The sequence below is a fragment of the Conger conger genome, chromosome 15, assembly GCF_963514075.1.
Source record: "Conger conger chromosome 15, fConCon1.1, whole genome shotgun sequence".
In the NCBI taxonomy this organism is placed as follows: domain Eukaryota; kingdom Metazoa; phylum Chordata; class Actinopteri; order Anguilliformes; family Congridae; genus Conger; species Conger conger.
The window spans coordinates 27,646,951-27,674,145 of NC_083774.1; the positions used below are offsets into that span (position 1 = coordinate 27,646,951).

The 27,195-nt window shown below is 43.9% G+C and overlaps 2 protein-coding genes across 2 annotated transcripts; both read right to left on the minus strand.

The window, feature by feature from the left end:
- Nucleotides 1-16: 16 nt before the first annotated feature.
- Nucleotides 17-13,412, minus strand: pla2g15 (phospholipase A2, group XV). The gene is made up of 6 exons (XM_061222436.1): nt 13,140-13,412; nt 10,125-10,281; nt 6,563-6,681; nt 6,384-6,482; nt 4,848-5,072; nt 17-4,231 (listed from the first exon to the last, which is right to left on the minus strand). Exons 1-6 carry the CDS (start codon nt 13,261-13,263, stop codon nt 3,717-3,719), a joined length of 1,239 nt encoding a protein of 412 aa, XP_061078420.1. The 5' UTR covers nt 13,264-13,412; the 3' UTR covers nt 17-3,716.
- A 3,617-nt stretch (nt 13,413-17,029) lies between these two features.
- On the minus strand, nt 17,030-26,640 carry lcat (lecithin-cholesterol acyltransferase). Its single transcript, XM_061222435.1, has 6 exons — nt 26,102-26,640; nt 25,135-25,291; nt 24,174-24,289; nt 23,061-23,156; nt 20,056-20,280; nt 17,030-18,421 (listed from the first exon to the last, which is right to left on the minus strand). Exons 1-6 carry the CDS (start codon nt 26,247-26,249, stop codon nt 17,760-17,762), a joined length of 1,404 nt encoding a protein of 467 aa, XP_061078419.1. The 5' UTR covers nt 26,250-26,640; the 3' UTR covers nt 17,030-17,759.
- Nucleotides 26,641-27,195: the final 555 nt, after the last annotated feature.

Sequence of the window (27,195 nt, forward strand, 5' to 3'; positions counted from 1 at the left end):
TGAATAGAAACACAGCTGGTGAAATGTATGAATTTATTAAATGATATCAGTCATAATGCAACCAAGAAGTACATTACAACACATAAGGATTAGGGAGGAAATTAGATTTAGCAGTGGAACACAATACCGTACGTTTTTAAAAATTAGGTTACTTTGTAATTTTTTACTTTCAATACACTATACTTGATCAAGTTATTGACACTTCACACCCCTAAAAAACAAATAAATAGTATTTTCTGGTGCAGTTATAACAATGGAAGTTGTTGTTCATAAATCATAATAGCCAAACAAACTGCCACACAAAATGTATGTGATTTCAGGGTTGTGGCAGTCAACAAGAAACAATTTTTTAATACTTTTCTCTTACTGGTACACATGTTTACATGTCACGTGAACATACACACCATGTAAATTTGAGGCCATAAATAAGCCAGAGCATTACAAACACACCACAAAACATATGTCGGTTTCACAGATGAAGCTTGGACTAACCAGAAGTTTTTTAATGGAGAATCTGCATTAAAAATGTTATTTAGTCTTATAAGGCTTAATCTGTGTCTGTGAAACTGGCCCATTGTTTGACAACAATCGCTTTGTTTCATTGCATCAATTTGCGTCTTAAAAAAGATAAATAAAAATGAATTACGTTATATAATGGATAGAGCTAGATTCGGTTTCACACCTGAGGCACGGATATTGCGTGGATCACCAAGTACGGGGAGTGAAAACGGCCAAGGCACAGAGGAGAGGGCACAGGGTAACCTCGGAAACAGATTTACCTACAATTTCCCCACCGCTCATGACCATATATGCTATAATACAGAGGCGGGGCGGGACGACAAACCGTACAATGCGTAATGAAACACGGCTGTGGTTAATGTTGCAGACACGGCTGAGGTAAACATTGCTGACACGGCTGTGGTTAATGTTGCAGACACAGACGCAGTTGAGGCAGATTGAGAACATATATACTGTATATATGCCACCATTCATTAGAGGTTGTTATGCAACATAGTACAACATATCCCACAGGCCTGCCTGCAGAGGGCAGCCTTGAGTCTTCAGGAATGAGAAACCATGGCAATGCTCAGGGTTGTGGTTGGTGCTTTATTTTTGGTAGAAAGCAACAAGGCAATTGGAAATCTGTTTGTTTTAATCAGGCGCACCGATTGGTTCAGCATGGGGTGAGCAGTTAAACAGGTGACATGTGGTTCCACGGTGGAGTGGGTATCAGTACTGGAGGCTGCTGGGAGTTTGTGGCTGAGCCAGAGGACCCTGTTGGTATGCAGCAGAGCCATGGGTGGAGTTTTCACATGCGATCAAGGACTCTGATCTGAACCAATCATTTTATTGAGGGATGTGAGGTTACTTAATTACTTCATTGGGAGTAGGTGATAGACAGCACATGCTGCTCCTCCCACAGCATCACGACTGAAAACAGAACAGTAAACACGATTACAGTAATCTACAACATGGTACACATCCCCACCTCTGTATCAGCACAGACACACTGACGAGACTAAAAGAAGGCTTCAACATTTGTTTTGTTCAATGAAAGATATATTTATCTCTGAGTTTCAGGTGGAGTAACACAACTTTGTCCTTTAGCAAAACAACAGCACTGTCGCAGTTCATGTCAGAGGTCGAGTGGTTAGCCAAGGTCAACGCCCTCCCCTCCCTCTGGGTGAAAATCAATGCATCAGCCTTGACAGAAAGGCATTCTGGGATTCTCAAGACACATTGGAAAAGAGTAAAACAATGATAAATCAATAATAAAATCAAGCAATACAAAAAGCTGGATAACATTAAAATTAGAAAAGGAAAGCCATCAAAAAGGCTGGAATACACACCAGAAAAGTGACAGAAAGATCTATTGGCGTGAGCAAGTTATATAAAGCACACCATAGGGACACACTTTGGAAAATACATATCCCAATGTTATCCCTGCCTTGTTGGTTAGAAACTGGCAGATTTGTCATGCACAATAGTTAAAAACAGTCGGAAAAGGCAGCAAAAAAAGAAATAAAAAGTGGCACTTTGATCCTTGAGTATACTGCAGTTGTGTAATAAAATTAATACATCATAATTGAATATCACATTTAGTTATATCTTTTTTGTTTAACATAAAAGAAACATAAAAAGTTGAGTAAGCTATAAAATGCTTATAAAATCTTTGACCTATGGATTACAGGATAGATCAGTAACTCTGAACTGGATAGATACAGCTTGGAGCCCATAGGAATGCCTTACGATGTGATTTGAGGCATGTGACTGCATTTCAACTCTTATCCTCAAGACCTGGAGCTGGAGTTTGATCAATATGCAAAGCTCGGTCTCAAATCAAAATGAAAAAGACTGCTAAAAGAGCAGAATTAACCTTATTAATAATCATTTTAATGAATAATGTCAAAATCCATTACTGTCTATATTTGCAAAAAAACAAAACAAAAAAAAAACGTTATAGGTCTTGTATTCTTTTACAACTAGAAAATACTGGGCCAATAAATTTATAGGACATCCAACGGCGAATGTCTTCAGTTTTCCAGCTGTTCAGAGTTCAACATAGCCTACTAGCTACTCATAAACGCATAAAAGGTCAATTAACCGTGTTCCTCGATGATACTTGAAAACTTTCAATTACGTTTTCCAACCTAAATGCTTGAACACGGTTCTTCCTGATTAAAACATATACATTGATCTCCTATGGCTTTAAATACACAAACTGCAGCAAAGCGTCTTCCCATGCTAATTTTCCCGGCAGTGATGAAGTTACGTCGTTATACTTTGCACGTGGACATTTTGAATGGATTATCCGTTATTGGATTTTTAAAAATCCAATGAATACATTACGTTCAAGTTCAAAAACGTTCTAAGAAGTTGCCGGAAAAAAGCGCATACCAACACACCGAATACCTTTCACCCAGCTTTTACATTTCTCAGAGCAATTTGGATGAATTTTGTAAAAAGTAAGTAAAATAATTTCCTAACACAAATTGTCCAGGCGATATTTGTAACGAATGCTGTCGATGCAGAAAGAAGACTTTCTTCATACATTCACACAGGTGATAGTGTCAGCATGCACATACTTTTGTTTCACAACAGACTTGGAAGCCTCACTTACGGCAATTATATCATTAATGTCGAAGACTAATGAACGCCAATGGGATGATTGTTTAAGATACCTAGCTGTTTCATAACACAGCTTGAGGTGTTTTTTTTTAAGCCGGGTAGTGATCTAGTGGTGGACCAAGGCAACTACCAACTTAAAAAAAACACAAAAAATTCAGAGATTTCTAAGGGCCGAAGTATTATACAGCGCTATACTGCACAGAGAACTCACACTAAATACAGAGGACCACCTTCAGCTGAACGACATGGGCCATTTTGACCAAACAGGTCCACTCTCCTGGATTCTTTCTCTCTCTCAGCATATGTATCCTCCTACATCACCAGCACATTTCATAAATAATTTAAATACATTCATATTTAATTTCCTACAATCATATAATTCCTGTAATGATGAAACGCATGCTCTGGCCATCCCTTAGGGAGCAGGGTAAGGGGGTCAGATCACATCGACCCGAGCTCCTGTTCAATACACCGGCGGTGTCCCTGGATTGGCTCAGCAGGCGCATGTCACCTCCCCCATACAGTTCGGATCGGTCGGAAGCGGAGGGGAGGCGGGGAGGGGTTTAACCTCGCTTGCGGTGGCACGGTCAGGGGAAGAGCACGTTCTTGATGTAGGCGATGGTGGTGTAGTTGAGCAGCATGGCCACGTGCTCGTTCCCTGGCAGCTCGTGCAGGACGACGGGCTGCTTCTGGCGGCCCACCCAGCGCTTGCAGGCCACGGCGGACACCAGGTTCACCGTGCCGTCTCCGTCGCCGTTGTCCACCACGGTGGGCTCCACGTCGGGGAAGCCGGCTCCGTAGTGGAAAGCCTCGGGCGTGTCCACGCCCGTCCCGTACAGGCAGTGCAGCTCCACGCCGGGCGGCTCCAGCACGTTCACCAGCGCCTCGGTGTCGTGCCGCATGGCCCAGCCCTCCTCGTAGCTGATGTCGGAGAAGAAGCGCTGGTAGTCGCCCAGCGTGTAGTTCTCGTTGGCGGTGTACACCAGCACCTTGCCCGAGGGCCACGTGTTGCCGTAGGGGAGGAGCCAGGGCGTGGACACGGCCGTGCGCTGCTGGGCGCGGATCTTCAGCGAGCTGATCAGCGGGATGCGGTCGTTGTCACCTGCAGGGGGGGCGCGGCGAGGGGAGGGGCAAAAAAAACATTGTTCACCGTTTTTCATCTTTCCATTCGCCACTAACGAACAAAAATAGCTACCAACGGGGATGATGCCGAGAGAAAAAAAAGTTGACCGTTAATCACTAATATTTGTTCTTGCCATTTTAAATGCAGCTAATCAGTTAGCGAGCATTGTTCGGCCTAAGTGGCATCTATTTGTAATAAAAAGGCATTGGTGGTGAACTAAATAGAGTGTTTATTTAAAATTGTTCAAGAGTGTCTGTTTGCTGCAAACTTAGTTCTCACACGTCAGCTCTTTGCTCATGTGAGAATGTGTCAGCACAGGCACTCATTCACGCACACACACACCAGGGCTGGGCCAAATACGTAATTGTTTTTCAAATATTTTCCTTTGCTCGATTGATCTGTCCTGGTGCAACTGAGCCAACAGAAGGTGGGGCTTGCACTTTTTGAGAGTATTTCATCGGTTCCAATGCACTAAACAAGCTCAGTAAAGCGTAGAAAAGCATTTGAATCCAAAACAAACACAAATTTTTGACCCAGGTTTGGAACGCGCACGCACACACACACACACAGACAGACACAGGGGCGGGGGCATTACCGGAGGTCATGACGCGCAGGGTTTTGGCCACGCCGCCCCATGGGGCTCCGAGGGAGATGAAGGCCTTGATGTAGCGGTCCTTCCAGGACTGAGGCTGCTGGCTCAGGAAGTACAGCGTGTACATGTTGCCCATGCTGTGGGCGATGAGCACCACCGGGCTGCCGGCCTTGTGCGCCATGTCCTCGATCATCTTCTGCAGGGCCAGGAAGTACGGCTTGTTCTCGTCTGCAACGCAGCCACAAAACCCAGAGGCCCCTCTGACATAAATGCAAGCGGTAGTGCAAAGGGATGGTGTCTGTACTCAAGATAGGGGACTGTGGTGTATATAAAATACCAGGAATGGTCTGTTGCAATGCAGAGGGATGTAGGAGGGGCTTGGCCTATACGAATATAGAGAGGTGTGGTATGTAGTCATATAGAGAGCAAATGAATGGGTGAAGTTTTCTTTAGCGAAACATCACTAGCCTATTGACTGCATTCCAATTTCATGTTTGTGGCCTAGAGTGTGTGTGTGTGTGTGTGTGTGTGTGTGTTTGTGAGGGTGTATGTATATGATTAACATAACCTAATGACCGAGAACAGGTCATTCAGCCCAGCAATGTTCGCCTTTTCCTAGCACTAAACTCTACTTAATGCTTACCTAAAGTTTACCTAAAAGCTTGATAGTATCTAGCACCGTATCAAGCCTGGACTTGAAAACCCCTGCCTCCATGACATGTTCTGGCAAGCTATTCGATAGTGACCACCACCCATAAAGTAATCCTCCCTTATGTTTTAATTTCCTCACATGTAGAATATTGAATTTCATTTGCAAGGTTTCTGTCCTCCTGTAATGCCTACTGTCTTCATTTTGATTATGAGTTTGTCATGTGGTAGCTTACGATTGTGTAAATAAGTGAGTGTGTGCGTGTGTGAGTGTGTGCGTGTGTGAGTGTGTGCGTGCGTGTGTGCGTGTGTGCGTGTGTGAGTGTGTACGTGTGTGAGTGTGTACGTGTGTGCGTGTGTGAGTGTGTGAGTGTGTGCGCGTGTGTGTGTGAGTGCGCGCGTGTGCGCGTGTGAGTGAGTGTGTGCGTGTGTGCGTGTGCGCGAGTGTGTGTGTGAGTGTGTGTGTGTGTGAGTGTGTGTGTGTGTGTGTGTGTGTGCGCGTGTGTGTGAGTGCGCGCGTGTGCGCGTGTGAGTGAGTGTGTGTGTGTGTGCGTGTGCGCGTGTGCGTGAGTGTGTGTGTGAGTGTGTGTGTGAGTGTGTGTGTGCGCGTGTGCGTGAGTGTGTGTGTGAGTGTGTGTGTGTGTGTGCGTGTGCGCGTGTGCGTGAGTGTGTGTGTGAGTGTGTGTGTGCGCGTGTGCGTGAGTGTGTGTGTGAGTGTGTGTGTGTGTGTGCGTGTGCGCGTGTGCGTGAGTGTGTGTGTGAGTGTGTGTGTGCGCGTGAGTGTGTGTGTGAGTGTGTGTGCGTGTGTGCGTGTGTGCGAGTGTGTGTGTGAGTGTGTGAGTGTGTGAGTGTGTGAGTGTGTGTGTGAGTGTGTGTGTGTGCGTTACTCACTTGGAGCCTTGCGCCAGTCGTATGGAGCGCCCCGTAAGTCACCATCTCGAGTGTACCCCCAATCTACCAGCGCCTGTGCTATGGTGAAGAAGTACATCCCTGCAATACAGACAGATCTTAGACACTCGCACACTAACACGCACACTCATGCACTCTCTTTCTCGCAGTGGGTGACTCACCAACGCTGTGCTTCGACGGGTCCAGGAACTCCAGGGGGTAAGTTTTCCCAAACCCCGGAACCCTCACATTTACCCCCGGGGGTGCCTCTGTCCTCCTCTTCCTCCAATTATAGATCAGTCTGCAACACAAGACCGTAAATCTCTCAAACACAAACACACACACACACACACACAGACACACAGACACACAGACACACAGACACACAGACACACAGACACTCTCTCCAACAAACATACATAACTGTGCAAAAGTCCTAGGCACCTGTATAACATTCTGTACAGATAAGATTCTTTCAAAAATAATTCAATAAAAGGTCCTAAATAAACATACTATACATTTTACATTACATTTGAGTAATTTGGCAGAATAATTAAAAACTGAATCAAATCAATATTTTGTGACCACCCTTTGGCAATAAAACTGCATCACTTCTCTGAGATATAGAACTGCAGGACAGCTTTGGCTAAGACAATCAGCAGGGAGGTTGTTCCAAGCATGTTGGAGAACTTGCCACAGTTCTTCTGCAGACTTTGGTTGGCTCCTTGCTTCTGATCTCAGACAGCCTTGATCAAGTTTTTATGTAAAAAGTAGTAAATTGCTTACAGTAATATGTTACTTTTAAAAATGAAATACAAAAATGTCTCTGTAAAATTAAATATTTTTTGTAATTTGGAAATCTCAAATGTGTTATTGTATACTAACACACACAAAAAAATAAACATATATATAATAAAGTCTAGGGTGCATAAAACTTCTGCACAGTACTGTATGTATATACACACTGTAACCCAAACCACAAATGTGTGCGAGCCATGTGACAATTTTTTGCTTTCACCATTTCTTGGAAGCATTAGTGAGCAATTGATTTAACCATGTTTTTGCTAGTCTGACCACACAGGCACTGTACTCTACTGTGCAAAACAAGTGTCTAAAAAAAAAAAAAAAAAAGGTCCAAAAATCAATAAGCATTTAAGTAGCCCGTCTCTAAATGATGCATTCAGCTAGTCCAAGGAATAATTAATTAAATTGAACACTCTGGAATTCATGGGGGTAATTTAATGTCTACTTCAGACATTAGCTATCAAGCTACCTAGGTTCATGATTTTAACCCTTGATTCTTGTTGTCTGCTTGCATTATTCTATAGTGATCTACAATCGGACCATGAGATAGTATGTATGCGTATGTCTTTGTGTGTGAGTGTGTGTGTGTGTGTGTGTGTGTGTGTGTGTGTGTGTGTGTGTGTGTGTGAGTGTGTGTGTGTGTGTGAGTGCAAGTGTGAGTGTGAGTGTGTGTGTTTGTGGGGGGGGGGGAGATGAAAACAGTGAGTAGGGGACGGATGCTGACATAGGCCTTGCCGGTGGTTCTCTCTTCCTGACTGGTGTATTTTCAGAAATAAATGCTGCAGGATTTTAGCCTCAACTCCCTCAAGCAGAAATAAATTACAGAAGATATGTAGGGAAAATTCACAGAGCAAAATATTCCCCCCCTAAAAGCACAAATCAAAATCAGACTCTGCCCTAATGAGCAAGCTGGTTCCTTCAACGCTCTCAAAGATTTATGCTAAGAGTGTATCAATATATATGTATACACGACCTGTAATCAATATATCATATGTATGCTGTTTTATTCAATTGAATGAACCTAGAACATTTCATTATAGCTGAGCTTATGAAAACGCAAGAAGCCACAGTGTACACTGTTGAAAAGAGAGCAAAGACTGCAAGCTAAAGAAATACATTTATTCATCCATCCATCCATCCATCCATCCATCCATTATCTGAACCCGCTTATCCTGAACAGGGTCGCAGGGGGGCTGGAGCCTATCCCAGCATACATTTGGCGAAATGTATTCACTTAGAAGAAAATATTAATCAGATATGTAGTATTATATTTTCTATGATTTTACTGCTGTTCAGTATGTCTGTATACATTCTATGACTTATTGTTATATTTTCAATGATTTCACTGATGTCTATCATATATTTTCTATGATTTTGATTTTACTGCTGTTCAGTTTGTCTGTATACTCTCTATGACTTATTACTGATAAATATTGTTGTTAGAAGCGCATAAGTGACCAATGTGTAAGCAAAATGGTTCTTTGTCAGGGAGTTTTCACACTGCATACCTATCACAGAGGGTTCTGTTAAGAACTAATAGGGGTCCTCAATGGAGACAAACTAACAAACCTTTTTTTCCTGAGAGTGTGTAGAATTAAAGGCACTGTGGCTTGCCTGTGTGAGATACCGAGAGCACTCTGCCAAGAGCCTCAAGTCTCCAGCCTCTGCAGTGATAACCTGCCCTGTTTCCCCAGTGAGCTTCTACTCATTGGGTTACAGTACAGATAATCTCCTTAGTAATTCATTTAAAGAAGGGGAACACGCTCCTTCATTGAGGGCCACTGTTTTTTGTTCCCGACCGTTATTAGTTTAACCATTTCTACACACCGTAGCTGATTCATTCCTGCATTGCAGCACTGTAAAAAATAATAATAATTCAGGAAGATTATTATGTGCAGTCTGCAACTGTGGCATATGTCTTTATCTTAAAAGTTGGGTGAAATAAATGACTTGGCTACTTTAGGAATTAAAATAGCAGTTAGTTTCTGAGAGCCACGAATAACACATAGAGGTTACACACAGGTTTTAAATACAGAGCACTGAGAATTAATAATAGGGAGCTGTCTGTTCGGACGCAATGGGGAATTTAATTAGCTATAATTGACTAAACTCAGCATTTAATAGAGATGTAAAGAAAAAGCCTTAAAGGGCACTAGCTAATAGTTAACTAGCTTTATTAACAATAGAAATGATAAAGCTACTGGTTCCGATGCTTGCATGCCCATTGTAGGCGCTTTCGACGGTGGACAGGGGTTAGCTTGGGCCCTCTGACAGGTCTGCGGCTATAAAGCACCACGTGCAGCAGGCTGCAGTACATTCCTCCGGTATCCATCGTGACTTGTGCTACGGTACCCCTTATTTCGGTTCAGACTACAGAGGATAGCCCTCGTCGCACATCGATGAGCCTTGGGCGCCCAACACCCTGTCACCGCTTCATGGCTTGTCCCTCCATAGAACACTGTCAGTAGGTACTCGCCACTGCTGACCGGGAGCATCCGACAAGCCTTGCCTTTTAGGAGATGCTCTGACCCAGTTGTCTGGCCATAACAAGTGGCCAGTCGCTCAGGTCTGTATGCCTGCACATTTCTTCCGCATCCAACACGTTCACTATGAGAACCAACTGTACTTTTGCCGTCTAATATATCCCAGACCTTCACATGCACCGTCGTTATGAGATAATCAATGTTATTTAATCTGTGAGTGGACATAATGCTTTGGCTCATCAGTGTATATGATGCATATACCTCGTTAGGTTAAATATTAGATTGTTAAATTTTGCTCATGGAGTGAACAAGGTTTTACCCTTTCCCAGAATCCATAAACCCATCCCTCATCAAACACTTTGTCTCAGAGGAGGGGCCTCTATCTTAATCCCACCCCCTACACTCCTCAGAAGCCAAAATAAACATGGCTCAAAGTCCCAGCCTGTGCCCTCCTCACCTCATGTTATCGATCCAGCAGTCGATGGCCACAGGCACCAGTAGCTCCAGGTTTAGCCATAGGGTGAAGTAGTCATTGGTCTTCTTGTAGCAGATGTAGTGGACCACGCTAGGCTTGTCTAGCTTTGCCTCCAGCTGGTTCCCCAGGTCTCCTGGAACTGTGGGGGTAAAGCAGGAGTGTGAAGCAGTTTGAGCGGTTGCAATTCTCATTTGTAGCAAGTCACTACACTTAAATGGAAGCCTCCCATATGTAGCTACAGTGTACCCTAATCTCCTGGTAAGGCCCGGAACAGCTCACCTTCTATGCATTCAGAGTGCTACTTTCATCCCTGCTCTACGGTCACATGAGTTGGGCCCGCCAATCCCAAACCAGCTGCCTCGGTTTGAGAGAGGGCTAGTATCACCATTCAACCTGGTGTACTCTTGGGAGGCATAATTTACAAATGTTCTAATGACAAGTCTGTTTTCCCTCTGTCCCACATACTTTCGTACTCAAGGAAATCCTTAAAATACAGGGTCTGTGCTTACTATGAATGTTCTGTCTATTCGGTGGTCTGGCAGACAGAACTTTCAAGACAAAGCATACATCACACAGCTCACCTCTGACCCCCGTTTACATGTTCAGGGCTGAGCTCAGGAGGATCCTTGCAAACTGTTGGACGCAGTGCTGTATTATAGGTCATACAGGGTGTTCTAGGTATATGCTGGCTGATGGGGCAATTGTGTACATTGTGACACCATTTCTCAAAAAAGTAACTTGCTGCTTCAGGTTACACGGGTAGGTATGTCCAACAAATAGTTCAGTAGTAAAAATACCCCTAAGGTTGCTAAAAATAAAATAAAAAAACACTGGAAATTGTATAGAGTATGCCTAATATCCAATGGGACAGCTGTAGCAAAAATAGTTTTCATCCTGAACACACCCCAGTCTCTCTGGATAAACCACCATGTGACCCATGAGCTCTCCTCACCTGACACATACTAGCCTATTACGCAACATTTAGACTTTTTATTTTTTGTTGGTGGTTCAACAACTCAGTCATAAAAGAAATACAGTCTTCATCCCTTTGCTGTTGTGGCTATACTAGCCTCAGACATGCATTAATGGAACACTGCTTCAGTTCAAGGAAATCCACCAACACATAAAGCTGAAGGTGCACGTGTGAAGTTGACTTTCTTAAAACATCCTCGTGAGCCGGCTTGGTTAAAACCGAAAAACACATTTCTCCATGCCAAATAGGAAACAAGACATGCACGTGTGGGTCTCGGATTGTGGCGGAGCAAGAGAAACCATATCTGAATAAGAATAAGCCAAACAAGGTAACACGCAGGCAACCGCACTCAGTGCTATCACGCACAGACACATATTTGGTGTACTGGTTCACTGGTTAATGTTTTTCCAAGCATGTGATAAAGCGCCTGATAAAGCAACTCCATCGGAAGTGCTTCCCAAACTCAATCCCGGGACCATTGTGTCTGCTGGTTTTTGATCCAACCACAATTGCAATCCCAGCATTTTAACAAGCTGTAAAAAAATTCTTAATTAGATGCTTCATATTGATTATCTGGTATCGTAAAGCACATGATGTCGGAAATATGTGCATGCCATGAAGAATAAAAGTCCCATGTTCACAATCTGTTTATTGTACTATATTGCAAACAAACGATAACAAATGTTTAACCGATTAAATCAGGGGTCTCCAATCTTATCCTAAAAGGGCCGGCGTGGGTGCAGGTTTTTGTTTTAACCCAGCAGTAACACACCTGATTATACTAATGAACTAATCGTGGTCTTTAATCAAGACCTAGATGAGTAGAATCAGCTGTCTTAGTCCTGTGCTAAAACAACAACCTGCACACACACCGGCCCTTTCTGGATAAGATTGGAGACCCCTGGATTAAATGAACGACCAAGATCAATAGGCTCGCTGGAATTGTAATTGTAGTTGAAACGAAAACAAGCATACACAGTGGTCCCTGGGATCTAATTTGATTAACCACCATTTTAATGCACGCAAAGGCTCAGACAATACAATACAAAGACTCATACAATTTGCATTTAAATTACTTGACGATTACGCTTCGTGTCGTGCAGCTACAAGCCGACTCAAACCAATAAGTTACAGAAAGGTAGGCTACTTGGATCGCCCACTTGAAAACCAGCGACGTAACTGTAACTTCCCACCGAAATTATATTTTGTCTAAACTAATTGAGATGGAAATGCACACTTTGGCCGGTTGTGTTAGTTCCAGGGTCCGATGCTTTACATTGGTTACTGTAGCTTGCTCATTTGGAACTGGAATATAATTAGCGAGCTACCACAATGTTAGAGCTGGTTGCATCAATGAGTCACATACCTTCAGACTGTCATATGACCAGTCAAGTGAAATAAACAAAATGCTAAACCGGACATGATGTAAACGGTAGAGGCTGAAACTGTCGAAATGCAAGTCGTGGAGAAGATGGGTTTTCTATTTAGCTCACGAAATTGGTCGCTAGTTGGATATGGGTAGTTCACAAACTTAATTTGATGCATTTCCGCATGGATGCGTTATGCTCAGGCGAAATAGTTATGAACACAGCCATTTTCGTCTGAATTATTTTAACACCAAATAAAATGTTCCAGGCGTTAAAGCAACAAACAATAGCTAACTGAAGACGTTGATTAATGTTGATAATCGTTCATGCTCTAGCTAATATATAAAGAAGATCATATTCCGTATAAAAATAATAGCTATAATAGCAACAGCAGAAGAGTTAGCCAACTATGTCTGATGCATTCTTAACATTAATCTTCAGTGAGTAATGCATGCATTTCATGCCGAGAGTTGGGCCGCTAAAGAAACACTTATTTTTCACCGTTATGGCTAGTATAGGCTTGAAAAATTCATTTACTTTTGCTAGATAGCTAGAATATCGAATCTTGCGAGTGACATTTTCTCGAGAACCCTTTTAAAACATAAACCATACATAGGTTAAATGCTCTGTAAAATAGGCTACAGATATTTAACTTACTCAAGACGACAGGGGGTCTGGCTGCGGTGGAGTTGCCACGGTTTTTGTTTACTGGAGTTCCATATGAAAATGCCACATAAAACAGCTGGAGCAGCGGCAGAATCAGCCCTCTAAAGGACACCATCTCTCCCGATGGCTCATTACTCGGTAGTTGAAAGGAAACTAGGGTGTTATATTGCCCGAATACTTCGCCTCACCAGCGCACTGTAAACAAAACGGTAAATAACATAAAGGAATCACGATAAGAGATGATCGCTCAGCCAGTGTCGGGTCTTGTCTGCTGAAGTCTGAACAAGACGCAGCCAGATAGTATCGAGGAAGAGAGGGCGGGGCAGGAAGACTAATGAGACTGATTCAATCGATCCGTCGATGGAAAAATAGAGCAAGAACGTTGGTCTTGTGAGTTGGGAAAAAATCTTGTTTATTTCAAGCAGTCAGAGCGGTCGCCGAGCTGGGATGAAAACGAATGATGTGTGTGGGGGAAACCCGCTTACTGGTTTTATCATAATTGCCGTTAAAACAATACATTACATTAGCTAAATTCATTGTGATATGTTTGGGATTGAGGAAACGACCCTTTTTCTCACATGTCTTAAGATATGAACTTATTGTAACTATCATCTTAGTAACACAGATAGAAGCCACATTGAAATCCAAGCGCACAGTTAGTCACTAAATTGTTCGATAATTTTCTGTCACCGAATGCCGGATGCAACAGCAGCTCGTGTATACCCACAAAAACAGTCACTATTTTCCACACTGAAGACACAGCAGTTGTGCTTATTGCAGGATATGCACATTTCACAGAGGCAGCCTTACCTGTAGGCTCCTGAAGAGGAGCAAGGGGGCGCTGATGCAGTGGTAACACTGGCTAACTACACCTAACTCTGCCATGTCTGTGCAAACCAGTTGTGTAGTGTTGCTGCAGACACCTGGCGATAGTGACATAATTGTGTAGCCTAGGCCACCATTGAACCAGGCTTACACCTATGGTGAATGCTCTTATTTGCTGAGAATCGGTTCACCTAAATTATGCTCTCCAGCTAAGTGTTTAAGATTTGTATATTATTGCAGAACATGTTGACTTCACTCGGGTTAGACTGGTTTACAATACATGTGTACACACCACGCATTGCATACATAGGGAATTTGTAACGCAATTGCTTGAGAACTGGGAATTAGTTTACAAATCAAAGGTTGTAGTTTAATTTCCCAACTGTGACTCTGCTGTTCTATCCTTGAGCAAGGTCCTTAACCTGACTTACTTCACTAAATATTGATATAAACCCGTATGACACCTGCTTTTTAGATTAGCATAGGCACACATACATTTTCTTTGTTTTAAAATGCTATGTAACTCCAATGATATAGCAGGGGGTGGTCACTTCCCCAGGGTTCAAAAGTGAAGTCATTACCTAGGAGATGATGGGAAAGAGCGATGAGTCTGTGAGGTTGAATATTTGTCTTTGTAGCAAATTGGCAAAGCTTAGTTTGGTTGCCACTTGAACTTTTTGTACAGGATGTTTTGGTTTTTGTCTGAGTCTCCAGTTTAGCCCTTACTTTTGAAAGTCCTTGGACAGGTGGTGGCATTTGGGGAACCTGGTTGTTTTCATGGTTGTTGCAGAATCCATTTTAGACTCTCGCAGTTGGCGGAGGTTTTCAGGCCCCATAACCTTTTCATTTTGTCTATACAGGTGCATCTAAAAAAAATGTAATATCGGGGAAAAGTTCATTTATTTCCATAATTTAATAAAAAAAAGTATATTCTAGATTAATTTCACATAAAGTGAAATATTTCAAGCCTTTTTTTGTTTTAATCTTGATGATTACGGCTTACAGCTCATGGAAATAAAAAATCCAGTATCTCAAAATATTAGAATATTACATAAGACCAATCAAAAAAAGGATTTATAATACAGAAATGTCGACCTTCTGAAAAGTATGTTAATTTATGCACTCCACAATGGGTGGAATTAATTATTAATTTAGCATAGTAATGGAGACAGTCAGGAGAAAGGGGGTGTGGTGGTAAATTTGTATCCCAAAGATAAAGGTTCCATGTTGAAGAGATATTGTAATTTACAAATACTTAGATACTGGTCAGGCCCATTTAAATCTCATCAATACCAATCCAAGATACTGTCCATTCCAATGGAAATTGAAATTGAATCAACCAGCCCATCAGTAACATCATCTGCCTTCATGGGGGGGAGGTGTTTTAGGTTGATAAGGGGAGAAGGCCTCTCTGTTTTTTGGGTACACTTTAGCCTCGCTTTACCCAACATGTTCATCCACATTAATCTGTCAGTATTTTCCTGATAAATTATTTTTGATCCAGAAGCTCATCTGAATGACACAAAAAATACAATTATTTGCCATGGAGGAGAGAGGGTGGGGAATAATGAGATAAGGATACCTCTTATGTGTCTTAATCTTTATTAATATGACATACCCTGAAAAAACAAACATATTATAAAGCATGGCATGACCATAGAAACCAGTGCCAAGGACAGATAGAGGAATTCATGTAATGAGAGGAAGCAAGAAGTTTCATTCAGTTTTTGTGGTTCTTTTTCGTCACCTGCCGTGCTATGATTGCACGCAGTGGGTAAACCATGTGTGGAGTTCTTGAGCATCTTCCTCTTTTATGTATTGCTTTTGCCAAACATGAGAACACAGGAAGAAGACGAAATGGCCAGCTTTCACCAGCAAAGACAGAAGGGCAAGGCCACCAACAATGAACTTTAACCAGAGCAAGTACTCAATAAAACAAACTGTCAACTCCCAGAAAAACAAAAACAAAAAAATCTTTGAGCATACCTACTATTATTATAAGTTATTTATGTTACTACAAACTAAAATTATCTATCTTACAACAAGAGAATTGGAGCAGGGAAGATGGTGGTAAGTGAGGACAGACAGAGCTACAGTACATGCGCAGCGTTCACCTGTACACAGAAAGTAGCCAGAACATCCCAAACATCAGCCAGCCGTGTGCAGACGGAGCATGTTTGCCTGTTTCTATGGGATACGAGAGTAATAAGGATAGTACAGGTGACTATGAGGTCACACTCTTGGTTACACTCTCAGCCTGGTTTGAGTCTGTCAGAGAGGTGGCTGCATTACTTAAACAGTGTCCAGGGGATTGGCTTCAGGGGTTTGTGGAAGGGCAAGGGTAGCTTTGAGGGGTAGGACTATAGCCCTGTCGTATAATTGGATGATGCGGGGGAGTCAGTGGGGGGCTGCTCGGGAGTAGCGAGGGGGCTAGGGCTGGGGTCTTGGCTGGGCGCGGGGGGACTGGGGGAAGGGGACTCCTCCGTGGGAGTGGGCGGTTCGTCCGGCAGGCCCACCAGGATGCGCTGGAGCAAGGAGAGCACGCGGTGGTCAAAGACGGTGTCCAGGTGGAGGAGGCCGCGGATTTCGGTGACGTGGATGGGCTGCTCCTGCTGCCCTGCCCAGCGCTTGCACAGGCTCATGCTGCGGCTGTCCACCGTGTCGTCGCCATCATCGTACACAATGTCCACCGGGTCGGCGTTGGGGAAGTTCTCATCGTAGACATAGGTGACCGGCGTGGGGCTCCCCACACCATACAAGCAGTGCCCATCAGCCCATCAGTAACATCCTCTGCCTTCATGGGGAGAGATGTTTTAGGTTCATAAGGGGAGAAGGCCTTTCTGTTTTTTGGGTACACTTTAGCCTCGCTTTACCCAACATGTTCATCCACATTAATCTGTCAGTATTTTCCTGATAAATTATTTTTGATCCAGAAGCTCATCTGAATGACACAAAAAATACAATTATTTGCTGTGGAGGAGAGAGGGTGGGAATAATGAGATAAGGATACCTCTTATGTGTCTTAATCTTTATTAATATGACATACCCTGAAAAAACAAACATTATAATGCATGGCATGACCATAGAAACCAGTGACAAGGACAGATAGAGGAATTCATGTAATGAGAGGAAGCAATCATTTTCATTCAGTTTTTGTGGTTCTTTTTCGTCACCTGCCGTGCTATGATTGCACGCAGTGGGTAAACCATGTGTGGAGTTCTTGAGCATCTTCCTCTTTTATGTATTGCTTTTGCCAAACAGGAGAACACAGGAAGAAGACGAAATGGCCAGCTTTCACCAGCAAAGACAGAAGGGCAAGGCCACCAACAATGAACTTTAACCAGAGCAAGTAGTCAATAAAACAAACTGTCAACTCCTAGAAAAACAAAAACAAAAAAATCTTTGAGCATACCTACTATTATTATAAGTTATTTATGTTACTACAAACTAAAATTATCTATCTTACAACAAGAGAATTGGAGCAGGGAAGATGGTGGTAAGTGAGGAGAGACAGAGCTACAGTACATGCGCAGCGTTCACCTGTACACAGAAAGTAGCCAGAACATCCCAAACATCAGCCAGCCGTGTGCAGACGGAGCATGTTTGCCTGTTTCTATGGGATACGAGAGTAATAAGGATAGTACAGGTGACTATGAGGTCACACTCTTGGTTACACTCTCAGCCTGGTTTGAGTCTGTCAGAGAGGTGGCTGCATTACTTAAACAGTGTCCAGGGGATTGGCTTCAGGGGTTTGTGGAGGGGCAAGGGCAGCTTGGAGGGGTAGGACTATAGCCCTGTCGTATAATTGGATGATGCGGGGGAGTCAGTGGGGGGCTGCCCAGGAGTAGTGAGGGGGCTAGGGCTGGGGGCTTGGCTGGGCGCGGGGGGACTGGGGGAAGGGGACTCCTCCGTGGGAGTGGGCGGTTCGTCCGGCAGGCCCACCAGGATGCGCTGGAGCAAGGAGAGCACGCGGTGGTCAAAGACGGTGTCCAGGTGGAGGAGGCCGCGGATTTCGGTGACGTGGACAGGCTGCTTCTGCTGCCCTGCCCAGCGCTTGCACAGGCTCATGCTGCGGCTGTCCACCGTGTCGTCGCCATCATCGTACACAATGTCCACCGGGTCGGCGTTGGGGAAGTTCTCATCGTAGACATAGGTGACCGGCGTGGGGCTCCCCACACCATATAAGCAGTGCACCTCCACGCCAGGAGGGGGCAGGCCAGCCGTCAGGTCCTTTGTGTCCTCCCACATGTACCAGCCGTCCTCGAAGTGGATGTCCGAGAAGAAGCGCTGGTAGTCCTGGTTGGTGTAGTTGAAAGAGGGGGTGGAGATGAAGACATGGTCGGTGGGCCAGGCGTCCTTGGTGGGCATCATCCAGGGGTTGGTGGTGGTCATACGCTGCTCCTCACGGATCTTGATGGTGGACACCAGTGGGATGCCGTCATTCTCACCTGTAGAAAACAGGGCGGGGTCAGGTATACAGAGGTGTTTCACTGAAATCAATAAGCCAATGACCCAACAATATTTAAATAAAGGCAGGCATACAATGACCACTTTCTGGTATCTGGAATTTTGTTGTTTGTCTTTTAATTAAGAACTAGAAGGACTTACATTTACATTTTAGCAGAAACTATTATACAGAGTGACTTATACAGCGTACATTCTTTGATTACCTACAGGTGAGTGACACAGCAACAGCCCCGACAGGTGAGTGACATTGAGGCAGCCCATACAGGCGAGTGACATCCTTCATTCATCCATTGCCGCCTATTCTCCAGAACATACCCACTGCTGCACTGACTTCAAGATACTGGAGGCCACAGACATCACAACCCATCATGCAACCACCGCTTGACCCCATCCCATCATCTGTCCTGCAGTTTATATCCGGGGAGATCCTTCCTCATCTGTCCTCTATCATTAACAGCTCCCTTGCCTGTGGTCATGTTCCTCCAGACGTTAAGATCACTTGTGTTACCCCGATCCTTAAGAAACCTACCGTAGACCCGTCTGATGTCAGGAACTATTGACCTGTATCACTATTGCATTTTCTGTCCAAAGCTCTAGAATGAACTTAACCAGTTGTCATATTTTCTCCTTCAGCACAACCTGCTTGACCCTCATCAATAGGGCTTCTGAACTGGGCAGTCAATGGAGACTGGTCTTCTGGGCTACCATCCACCCTGGATGAGATGGGCATTTCTGGGACTGCCCTCTCTTGGTTTGCTTCCTATCTAGCTATCTGGATGGGATCTGTCTCTGAACCTCCTCCTCTTGTTTCAGGGGTCCTGCAGGGATATGTACTGGGGCCTGGCTGTTTTCCATTTACATCAAAGCTCTTGGTTCAGTCATTACTTCACTTGTATCACTGTTATGCTGATACTTTTCTTATCTTTCCCTCCCTCTGCCACACAGGTTAATGAGAGAATATCTGCCTGCCTGGCTGACATCTCAACAACGATGGCTAGGCATCTCCTGAAGCTCAACCCGAGCTAGACGGACAAGACTGCTCTTCACCCCTCACAGAGTCTCCCCACTGTAAGAACTTACCATCACCATTGAGTGCTACAGTGGCTGCCTCAGGATGACTTTCCACCCATGCTTTCCACCCATGTGAGTGTTTCTCATTGAGCTTCTCTACTCTAGCTCCCCAGTCACCTCCCACTTTCCTCCGCAGTCTGAAGATGCAGTATCTTGACCTGCTCTAACATCGCGGAGTACCTGTAACCCTGATCTTTTTGCCCTCTTGTTGTACTTTATATCTTCATCTCGCCCTGAATTTGCATCCATCCTGGTGCTGTATTTGTTGAGCGTATCTATTGCATCATGCATTACTTCTCGTCTGACGTGCCATACCTACTGACATAGGCTGTATTGACCATGTGAACTCGATAAAATGTTCATGGCTATAGACAACTGATCCTTGTACATGTACATTGATTTTATCTTATCTGATCTGTTCGGTAGATGGTTACTCTGACCTTTTGGTATGCATTATTGTAAGTTGCTTTCAATAAAAGTGTGTAATGACACAGAGGCAGCCCATACAGGTGATTGACAGCGCAAGGGTCAGTGTGACTCCCACCTGAGGCTAGGACCCGGAGGGTTTTGACAGCCCCACCCCAGGGGGAGCCCAGTGAGATAAAGCCCCTGATGTAGTGGTCCTTCCAGGCCTGAGGCTGGTGGTTCAGGAAGTACAAGATGTAGTTGCAGCCCATGCTGTGGCCCAGTAGGTAGACTGGGTGCTGATACTCCTTGTACATCTCCTCCACGAGACCCTTCAGCCGCGAGAAGTACTCTGCGTGCTCATCTGAGACAGAGGGAAGGAAAATACCCTTTCAGATTCATTTATCCACAAACTGATCGAACCTCTCATTATTATGTACCTCCCTTATGTCTATGTGCTCATGTATCTCTGCCTGTGTGAGAAGCAGACATGTTAATACAGTGGCTTCAGAAATTTATTGTATCGTAGATTTCATTTTAAATGCAAAGATTTGTCATTTTTGACCATTAATCTATACTCAATAACCCATAAAGACAATGTGAAAACATATTTTTAGACATTTTTACTAAAAATCTAGAACTTAAATCTCTCATTTACATAAGTATTCAGACCCTTTGCTGTAGCACTCCAGATTGTGGTCAGGTGCATTCTATTTGCTTTAATTGTCCTTGAGATGTGTCTAGAACTTGATTGGAGTCCACCTGTGGCAAACTAAATTGAAGAAGAAAATAAATGTGGCAAGGTATAGATCAGGGAGAGTGTATAAAACCATTTATAAAGTGCTCCCAGGAGCACAGTGGCCTTGATAACTGAAATAGAAGACGTTTGGAACCACAAGGACTCTTTCTCGAGTTGGCTGTCCGACCAAACGGGGTTACCGGGAAAGAAGGGCCTTGGTCAGGGAGGTGACCAGGAACCCAATGGTCACTCTAACAACACTCTAATGAGCTGCGGAAGTCCTCTGCAGAGATGGGAGAGCCTGCCAGAAGGATGACCATCTCAGCAGCACTCCATCAATCAGGCCTTTATGGTAGAGTGGCGAGACGGAAAATTTTAATTGGCTCACAAAATATAGCTCATATGGCATTAACTGTGTAATTTGTGCCAAGCATTAATATGTGCCCACTACTAATGTGCAGAAAGAAGCTGTCAACCAGTGGACATTTCCACTGAACTGTAGAAATGTGAGCAAATATGTATCATAGAGCATGAATACCAGTAAAATAATAGAATCAGAAACATTTGTTTCAAATATCATCATGAGCTTGCAGAAAAACAGGAGCCCACCTAACCAAGAAGGGTGGAGGCCACACTGGATTAACCCCAGAGCTTAGAATTGTTTCTCTTGGTGCATGTGTTGGCTGCTGACTGGAAGGAGACAGGGACTGCCCCACTCCCCAGCAACAGAATGTGTATATAAGCTGTAACAAAGTAGAAGGCATTGTTTTCTGCTTTGGAAGCACTGGACCCGATATGCATATTGTATAAAGCTGTTGAACTCTCACTTGTGCAGAGCTGTTATTGTGTTGCAGATTTGTATCCAACACCACTCTTGAGTAAAAAGCATACGACAGCCCTCTAGGAGTTTGCCAAATGGCATTGAAAGGACTCTGAGAGCATGAAGAAAAGTATTCTCTGGTCTGATGAGACAAAAATTGAACTCTTTGGGCAGAACTCCAAGCAGTCTGTCTCGTGAATCCAAGCACTGCTCATCACCTGGCTAATATCATCCCTATGGTGAAGCATGATAGTGGCAGCAGTATCATGCTTCTCAGCAGCAGGGACAGGGAGACTGGTCAGAATTGAGGGAAGGATGAATGCAGCCAAATACAGAGACATCCTTAAAGAAAACCTGCTCCAGAGTGCACACAACCTCGGACAGGGAGACTGGGGTGATGATTCACCTTTCAGCATGACATCTTTTAACCCGAAGCATACAGACAAGACAACACTGGCGTGGCTTCGAGACAAGTCTCTGACTGTCCTTGAGTGGCCCAGTCAAAGCCCAGACTTAAACCCCATAGAACATCTGTGGAGAGACCTGAAGATGGCAGTTGCTTCTCTTCCAATCTGACAGAGCTTGAGAGGATCTGCCAGGAAGAATGGGATAAACTGCCAAAATCCAGGTGTGCAAAGCTTGTAGATACTTACCCAAGAAAACTTGAAGCTGTAATTGCTGCCAAAGGAACTTCTTCAAAGTACTGAATTAAGGGTCTGAATACTTATATAAATGAAAGATTCCAGTTTTTGATTTTGAATACATTTGCAAGTTCTAAACATGTTTTCACTTTGTGTCACAGGTTATTGAGTGTAGATTGATGGGGAAAAAGTGAAGGGGTCTGCATACTTTCTGAAGCTACTTTATATGTATGTGTTATTGTGCTAGCATTATGTGTACACATGTATGTATCCATATGGATGTACATATCAATGTTAACATATGTGTGTTGTTGTGTAGGCATATGTCTTTATTAGTATACATATAAAATATAACGTGCTGTCCGTAATTTTTGGGACAAAGACCCATCATTTATTTGCCTCTGTACTCCACATTTTGAGATTTGTAATACTATATATTTTTTTAAATTACATGTGGTTAAAGTACATATTGTCAGATTTTAATAAAGGGCCTTTTTATATACATTTTGGTTTTACCATGTAGAAATTACAGCTGTGTTTAAACATAGTTCCCCCATTTCAGGGCACCGTAACGTTTGGGACAGCAATGTTATACAAATGAAAGTATGCATGTTTAGTATTTTGTTGCATATCCTTTGCATGCCATGACTTCCTGATGTTTGTGACTTATCAACATACTCAAAGTCTGGATATCTTAAGTTCAGGTTGTCCAACAAGCGATACTAAAACTCTTCGCATTTGAATGGATCTCTAAATTTTTTTAATTACAGAAGCAAATAAATAAACGATGGCTCTTTGTCCCAAACATTATAGAGGGCACAGTATGTTTGTGTGCGTGTATTCAAACGTATTGTGTTAGTTTGTATTCCTACAGAAATGCATGTGTGCATGTTTGTGCTATTACACATTACGTGTGCATGTATGTATCAGCAGTTGGCCCTTACTGGGTGCGATCCTCCAATCGTAGGGAGCCGCACGGATGGTCTCGTTGCGGACATATCCTAAATTCACCAGGTGCTGGACCATAGTATAGAAGTACCCTGCGAAAGCAGAACAGTGTTCACATGATTGTGTTTTATCTTCAGTATTAATATACTACATTTACTCCACTGTACCTGTATATACTGAAGTAACACAGGTTATAACAGCAGTGTAACCTTTTAATTTAGCCACAGAGACACTGATCAACCCTGAAGAGGCCCTGAAGAGATTGTGTCATACTAAGTAAAACCAGTCTCAGACAATCTCTGCTAATGGTAAATGGCTTTATATTTACCATTAGCACCATTATCCAAAGTGCTGTCCAATTGATTATTCTTCTTCACCCATTGACACACACACTCATACACAAACGGCGATTGGCTGCCAACCAGCTCATCAGGAGCATTTAGGGGTTACTCAGGGACACTTCAACACAGCCCAGGTGGGGGATCGAACCAGCAACCCTCCAACTGCCAGACAACTGCTCTTACCGCCTGAACCAAATTATTAAGAAAACCAAAAATACTTGGTAAATAACTAAAACACTGGTAGTTTCATTGTCTTCAGCCTTCACAATGTCTTCATTGTCTTTGTGACTTTACAACATCGGGCATCTCTTCACCATCAGAGATGCAAAGCAGAGACAGATCCTAATACAGCCTCAGGTACCTCGGCCTGGTCATTGAGGCCTGTATTAAGAGTACTGGCTGCCAAAAGAGCGAAGGTCATGTGGTCACTCTGAGACAGGGTGCATGGAGCCAGAGATGTGCTTCCTCCTATACTGTTAAACCTATTCTTAGCTTAGTAACAACCATTTTGATAAGCATATGGATAAGTGTGGACTGCGATGGATTGGTGTCCTGTCTCGGGTGTATTCCTGCTTCTCACCCACTACATGCTGAGATAACTCCCCCCGTGACCCTGACCAGGAATAACATTTTTGAAAATGGATGGAAATTATTTCACAATTAATTATTTAATTTTAACACTGGATAATTCCTTTTATGATAATACAGGCGGTTTGAATCCTTAAATCAAAGAGACAGAGATAGATAGAGAGAGCAAGGTGTCCTCACCAGTCAACCTGTTTGCATCCAGGAACTCCACAGGGTAAGTTTGGCCAAACCCTGGGACCCTTACGTCAACCCCGGGAGCATTGGAGGTCGTTCGGGTCGTCCTGTTGTACACAATCCTGCAGTGGGAAGATATGCGGGGTTACCTTTCCTGTAGTTGAATCACTCTGGACTCTGCCCCCCTCAGGGGGACTGTGCTACTGTGTAATCAGTCAACAATCAGAACTGTACTTTAGTGATTGAGGAAAGAAAGCCCATTCAATCTGTTTATCTTTGGTAGAAGACCCACTTTTCCCAGGACAATGTACAGCGTTTACCCGCTGTGTACCCTTTGTGCAGATGAGTGTTTGCTGAAGCAATTCAGGCTAAAGGGATAGTCCCAACTTTTTTGGCAAATTTGCTTTTTGGCTATCTTACCCATAGCTTGACAATAATATTGTTTCATCCCTGTGCATCCAGTACAAAATATTAGACCGTACAGGCTGCAATGTAACTGTGGATACATGGTTATTTGTCAATTACGGGTCTGAATTTAGTGTCTACAATGACTAAGATTTAGTCGTTATAAACACACAAGATACAAGTGTAAATAACTCAGCTTTGGAGATGGATGATATATTTCCATCACTAATTATCAAAGCTAATGTTTCTTCCGTCTGCAGCCATATATAGTAGTAGCACAGTTAGCATGCAGCCCATAGATATTGTCTAATATTTTTGTACTGGATGCACAGGCATGAAATTGGTAGCGATCTTAGTGTCTACTATGAGATGAAGTCAAGCAAAAAGCAAATCTCCCAAGTTGGAATATCCCTCTAAGACTGTCCCTCTGAGCTTGAGCATGTGTGAAAGTGATGGGGGAACAGGGCCTGTAGCCAGGAGGTTATTTGTTTGATTCTCCATTGGGGTCATTGCCACCACTATAAGTTTCTTTATCAGGATTCCTCGCCTTACTGTTCCTTACCGGATGTTGTCAATCCAGCAGTCGAGCCCGATGGGCATGAACATGTTCAGGTCGATCCACAGGGGGAAGTAGTCTTCAGTCTTCTTGTAGCACAGCCAGTGCACCAGGGTGGGCTTGTCGATTTTGGCCTCCAGACGGTTTCCCAGGTTCCCCGGCACTGCCACGGCGAGGATAAAGGTCACAGATTTAACCGCCATGCTACGTTCCTCTTGCTACCACCCCACCCCCCACAGCAACTCATGGCTTTTCTCACCAACATTACCACAGGAGTTGGGAGAGCCTCACAGTCAAACAGAGACCTCCTACTGCTCTGATAAAAAAAAACTGACGGTTTCTGGAATAAAGTCCAGTTTGTCCTGCATACGTGGACTGATCCAAAGTTGTGAAACAACTGTCCGCACCCACAGCTGCCATTACAGAGCAAGCTGTTCCTCCTGCTCGTCTGTCTCTGTATCCATCCTAACCTCTTCCCTCATACAGTGTAGGAGTATGCTGCAGGAACTTTGAAACCTCTCTATCGTTAATGTATCGGTCACATGACGTGTATCTTTAATGCCCACTGCCCTCTGGCGAGAGGTGCATTGTGGGAAACATGTCCACGGAAACAGGAGACCATCTTCAAGCTCCACCCTGCGGCACAACCCCAAACACCCTATAGGACTGCCCTCTCCAACCAGTGCCCACCTTGCCTCAAGTTCCCACCCGCCACTGTTTTCATCCAAAATATCACTTTACCTCTTACCCCTCATTCGCACACTCCTTGAAAGCCTCCCCACAACAAACACAGACACGCACACAAGCACACACACCTCTCCACATTTACAGATATGTGGATCAACACACAAACTTTTTAAATGTTACTGACAATCATTCAATCCCGGACAATAAGCATTAAAGCCATATTATTAGAACGGGTAACCCCGCTCCCCCTCCCCAGTGTCCTTAAGCAGCGTTCCCCTGGACTCACCTATAATCACAGGTGGGGTGCTGTTTTTTGGGCTCTGCCGGGGCTGGGCGCTGGGTGGGAAGATGACGTTGAGGAGCCAGAAGGCGGTGGCCTGCTGGAGCACTAGGAACAGCAGGAGGGCGGGTGCCAGGACACGCAAGAGCTCCATCTTTCCCTCTGCTTTCTCTCTCTCTGTGACCCTTGCGCGGTGTGCTGCTCTCTCTGCAGCCGGAGCGAGACTGAGCTGTTCACACGACCTCCCCGCAGGCGAGGGGATGGGGTGGGGGTGGAGGGGGGTGGTGACGCGAATTCAGCGAGAGAGAGAGAGCGAGAGAGACAGAGAGAGGAGTAAAGGAAAAGCGTTAGGTCAGGGCATAGCTGGCAAACACCACCACACCACACTGGGAGGCAGACCGCACACGTGGAAGAGTCGAGCGCCTCGACGAACCGCTAAACCATTAAACCCAGCGCTGACCCATTATGCTAGTGGCAGAATTTTAACAGGTTTTCGCTGAATTTTCAAGCAGCACACAGAAGCCTCCCTCGCAGAAAGACAAACAGCGATGGCTTCAGACACCCAGTGGCCTATTGATTCATACTGAAGCCAGTGGGTGAGGGGTGTTTGCACTCTAGCAGAGAGGTAAAACATTAACATCACATGGCACAGACAGATAAATGGATGATACTATCTTGAACCCAAATTATAGGTTGCTATATTGTGAAACAACCTTTTCTTTCAAAAAAAGAAAAAGGATCAATCGCATGACATAAATTTATCAGTGTCTGTCTGTTGACCCGAAGATAAATGAGATTCTTGTTTATAAATGAGTCGATAGTCTGGGTGTTGATTCGTTGAAATGTCAAACAGTCTGTTCTACTGTTTCACAGTAGACTAAATAAATGAAAGAAAATGACCCTAAACATTTACTCTTATGGTAAAGTTCAGATAATTCCCCTTTTTTGGCTAAAATGCCCTGTGGAAGTGACCTGAATTTGCCATAGCTTAGAAATATAGAACATGGTTGACAAGCCAAAGTTTGTAATTATTCTGAGCCTCTGGACACATCCGAACATAACTCTTCTGGGAATGACTGCGGGGTCTTTGTACTGTACAG

What these genes read in the sequence shown, in the direction of transcription:
- pla2g15 (XM_061222436.1), bottom strand. Translation starts at nt 13,263, where the DNA reads ATGGTGTCCTTTAGAGGGCTGATTCTGCCGCTGCTCCAGCTGTTTTAT. An exon ending in CAGACCCCCTGTCGTCTTGA is followed by an intron (nt 10,282 to 13,139) that starts GTAAGTTAAATA and finishes TTACCCCCACAG; the next exon opens with TTCCAGGAGACCTGGGGAAC. An exon ending in TGCTGGATCGATAACATGAG is followed by an intron (nt 6,682 to 10,124) that starts GTGAGGAGGGCA and finishes CTTGTGTTGCAG; the next exon opens with ACTGATCTATAATTGGAGGA.
- lcat (XM_061222435.1), bottom strand. Translation starts at nt 26,249, where the DNA reads ATGGAGCTCTTGCGTGTCCTGGCACCCGCCCTCCTGCTGTTCCTAGTG. An exon ending in TGCTGGATTGACAACATCCG is followed by an intron (nt 24,290 to 25,134) that starts GTAAGGAACAGT and finishes TTCCCACTGCAG; the next exon opens with GATTGTGTACAACAGGACGA. An exon ending in CGATTGGAGGATCGCACCCA is followed by an intron (nt 20,281 to 23,060) that starts GTAAGGGCCAAC and finishes CCTCTGTCTCAG; the next exon opens with ATGAGCACGCAGAGTACTTC.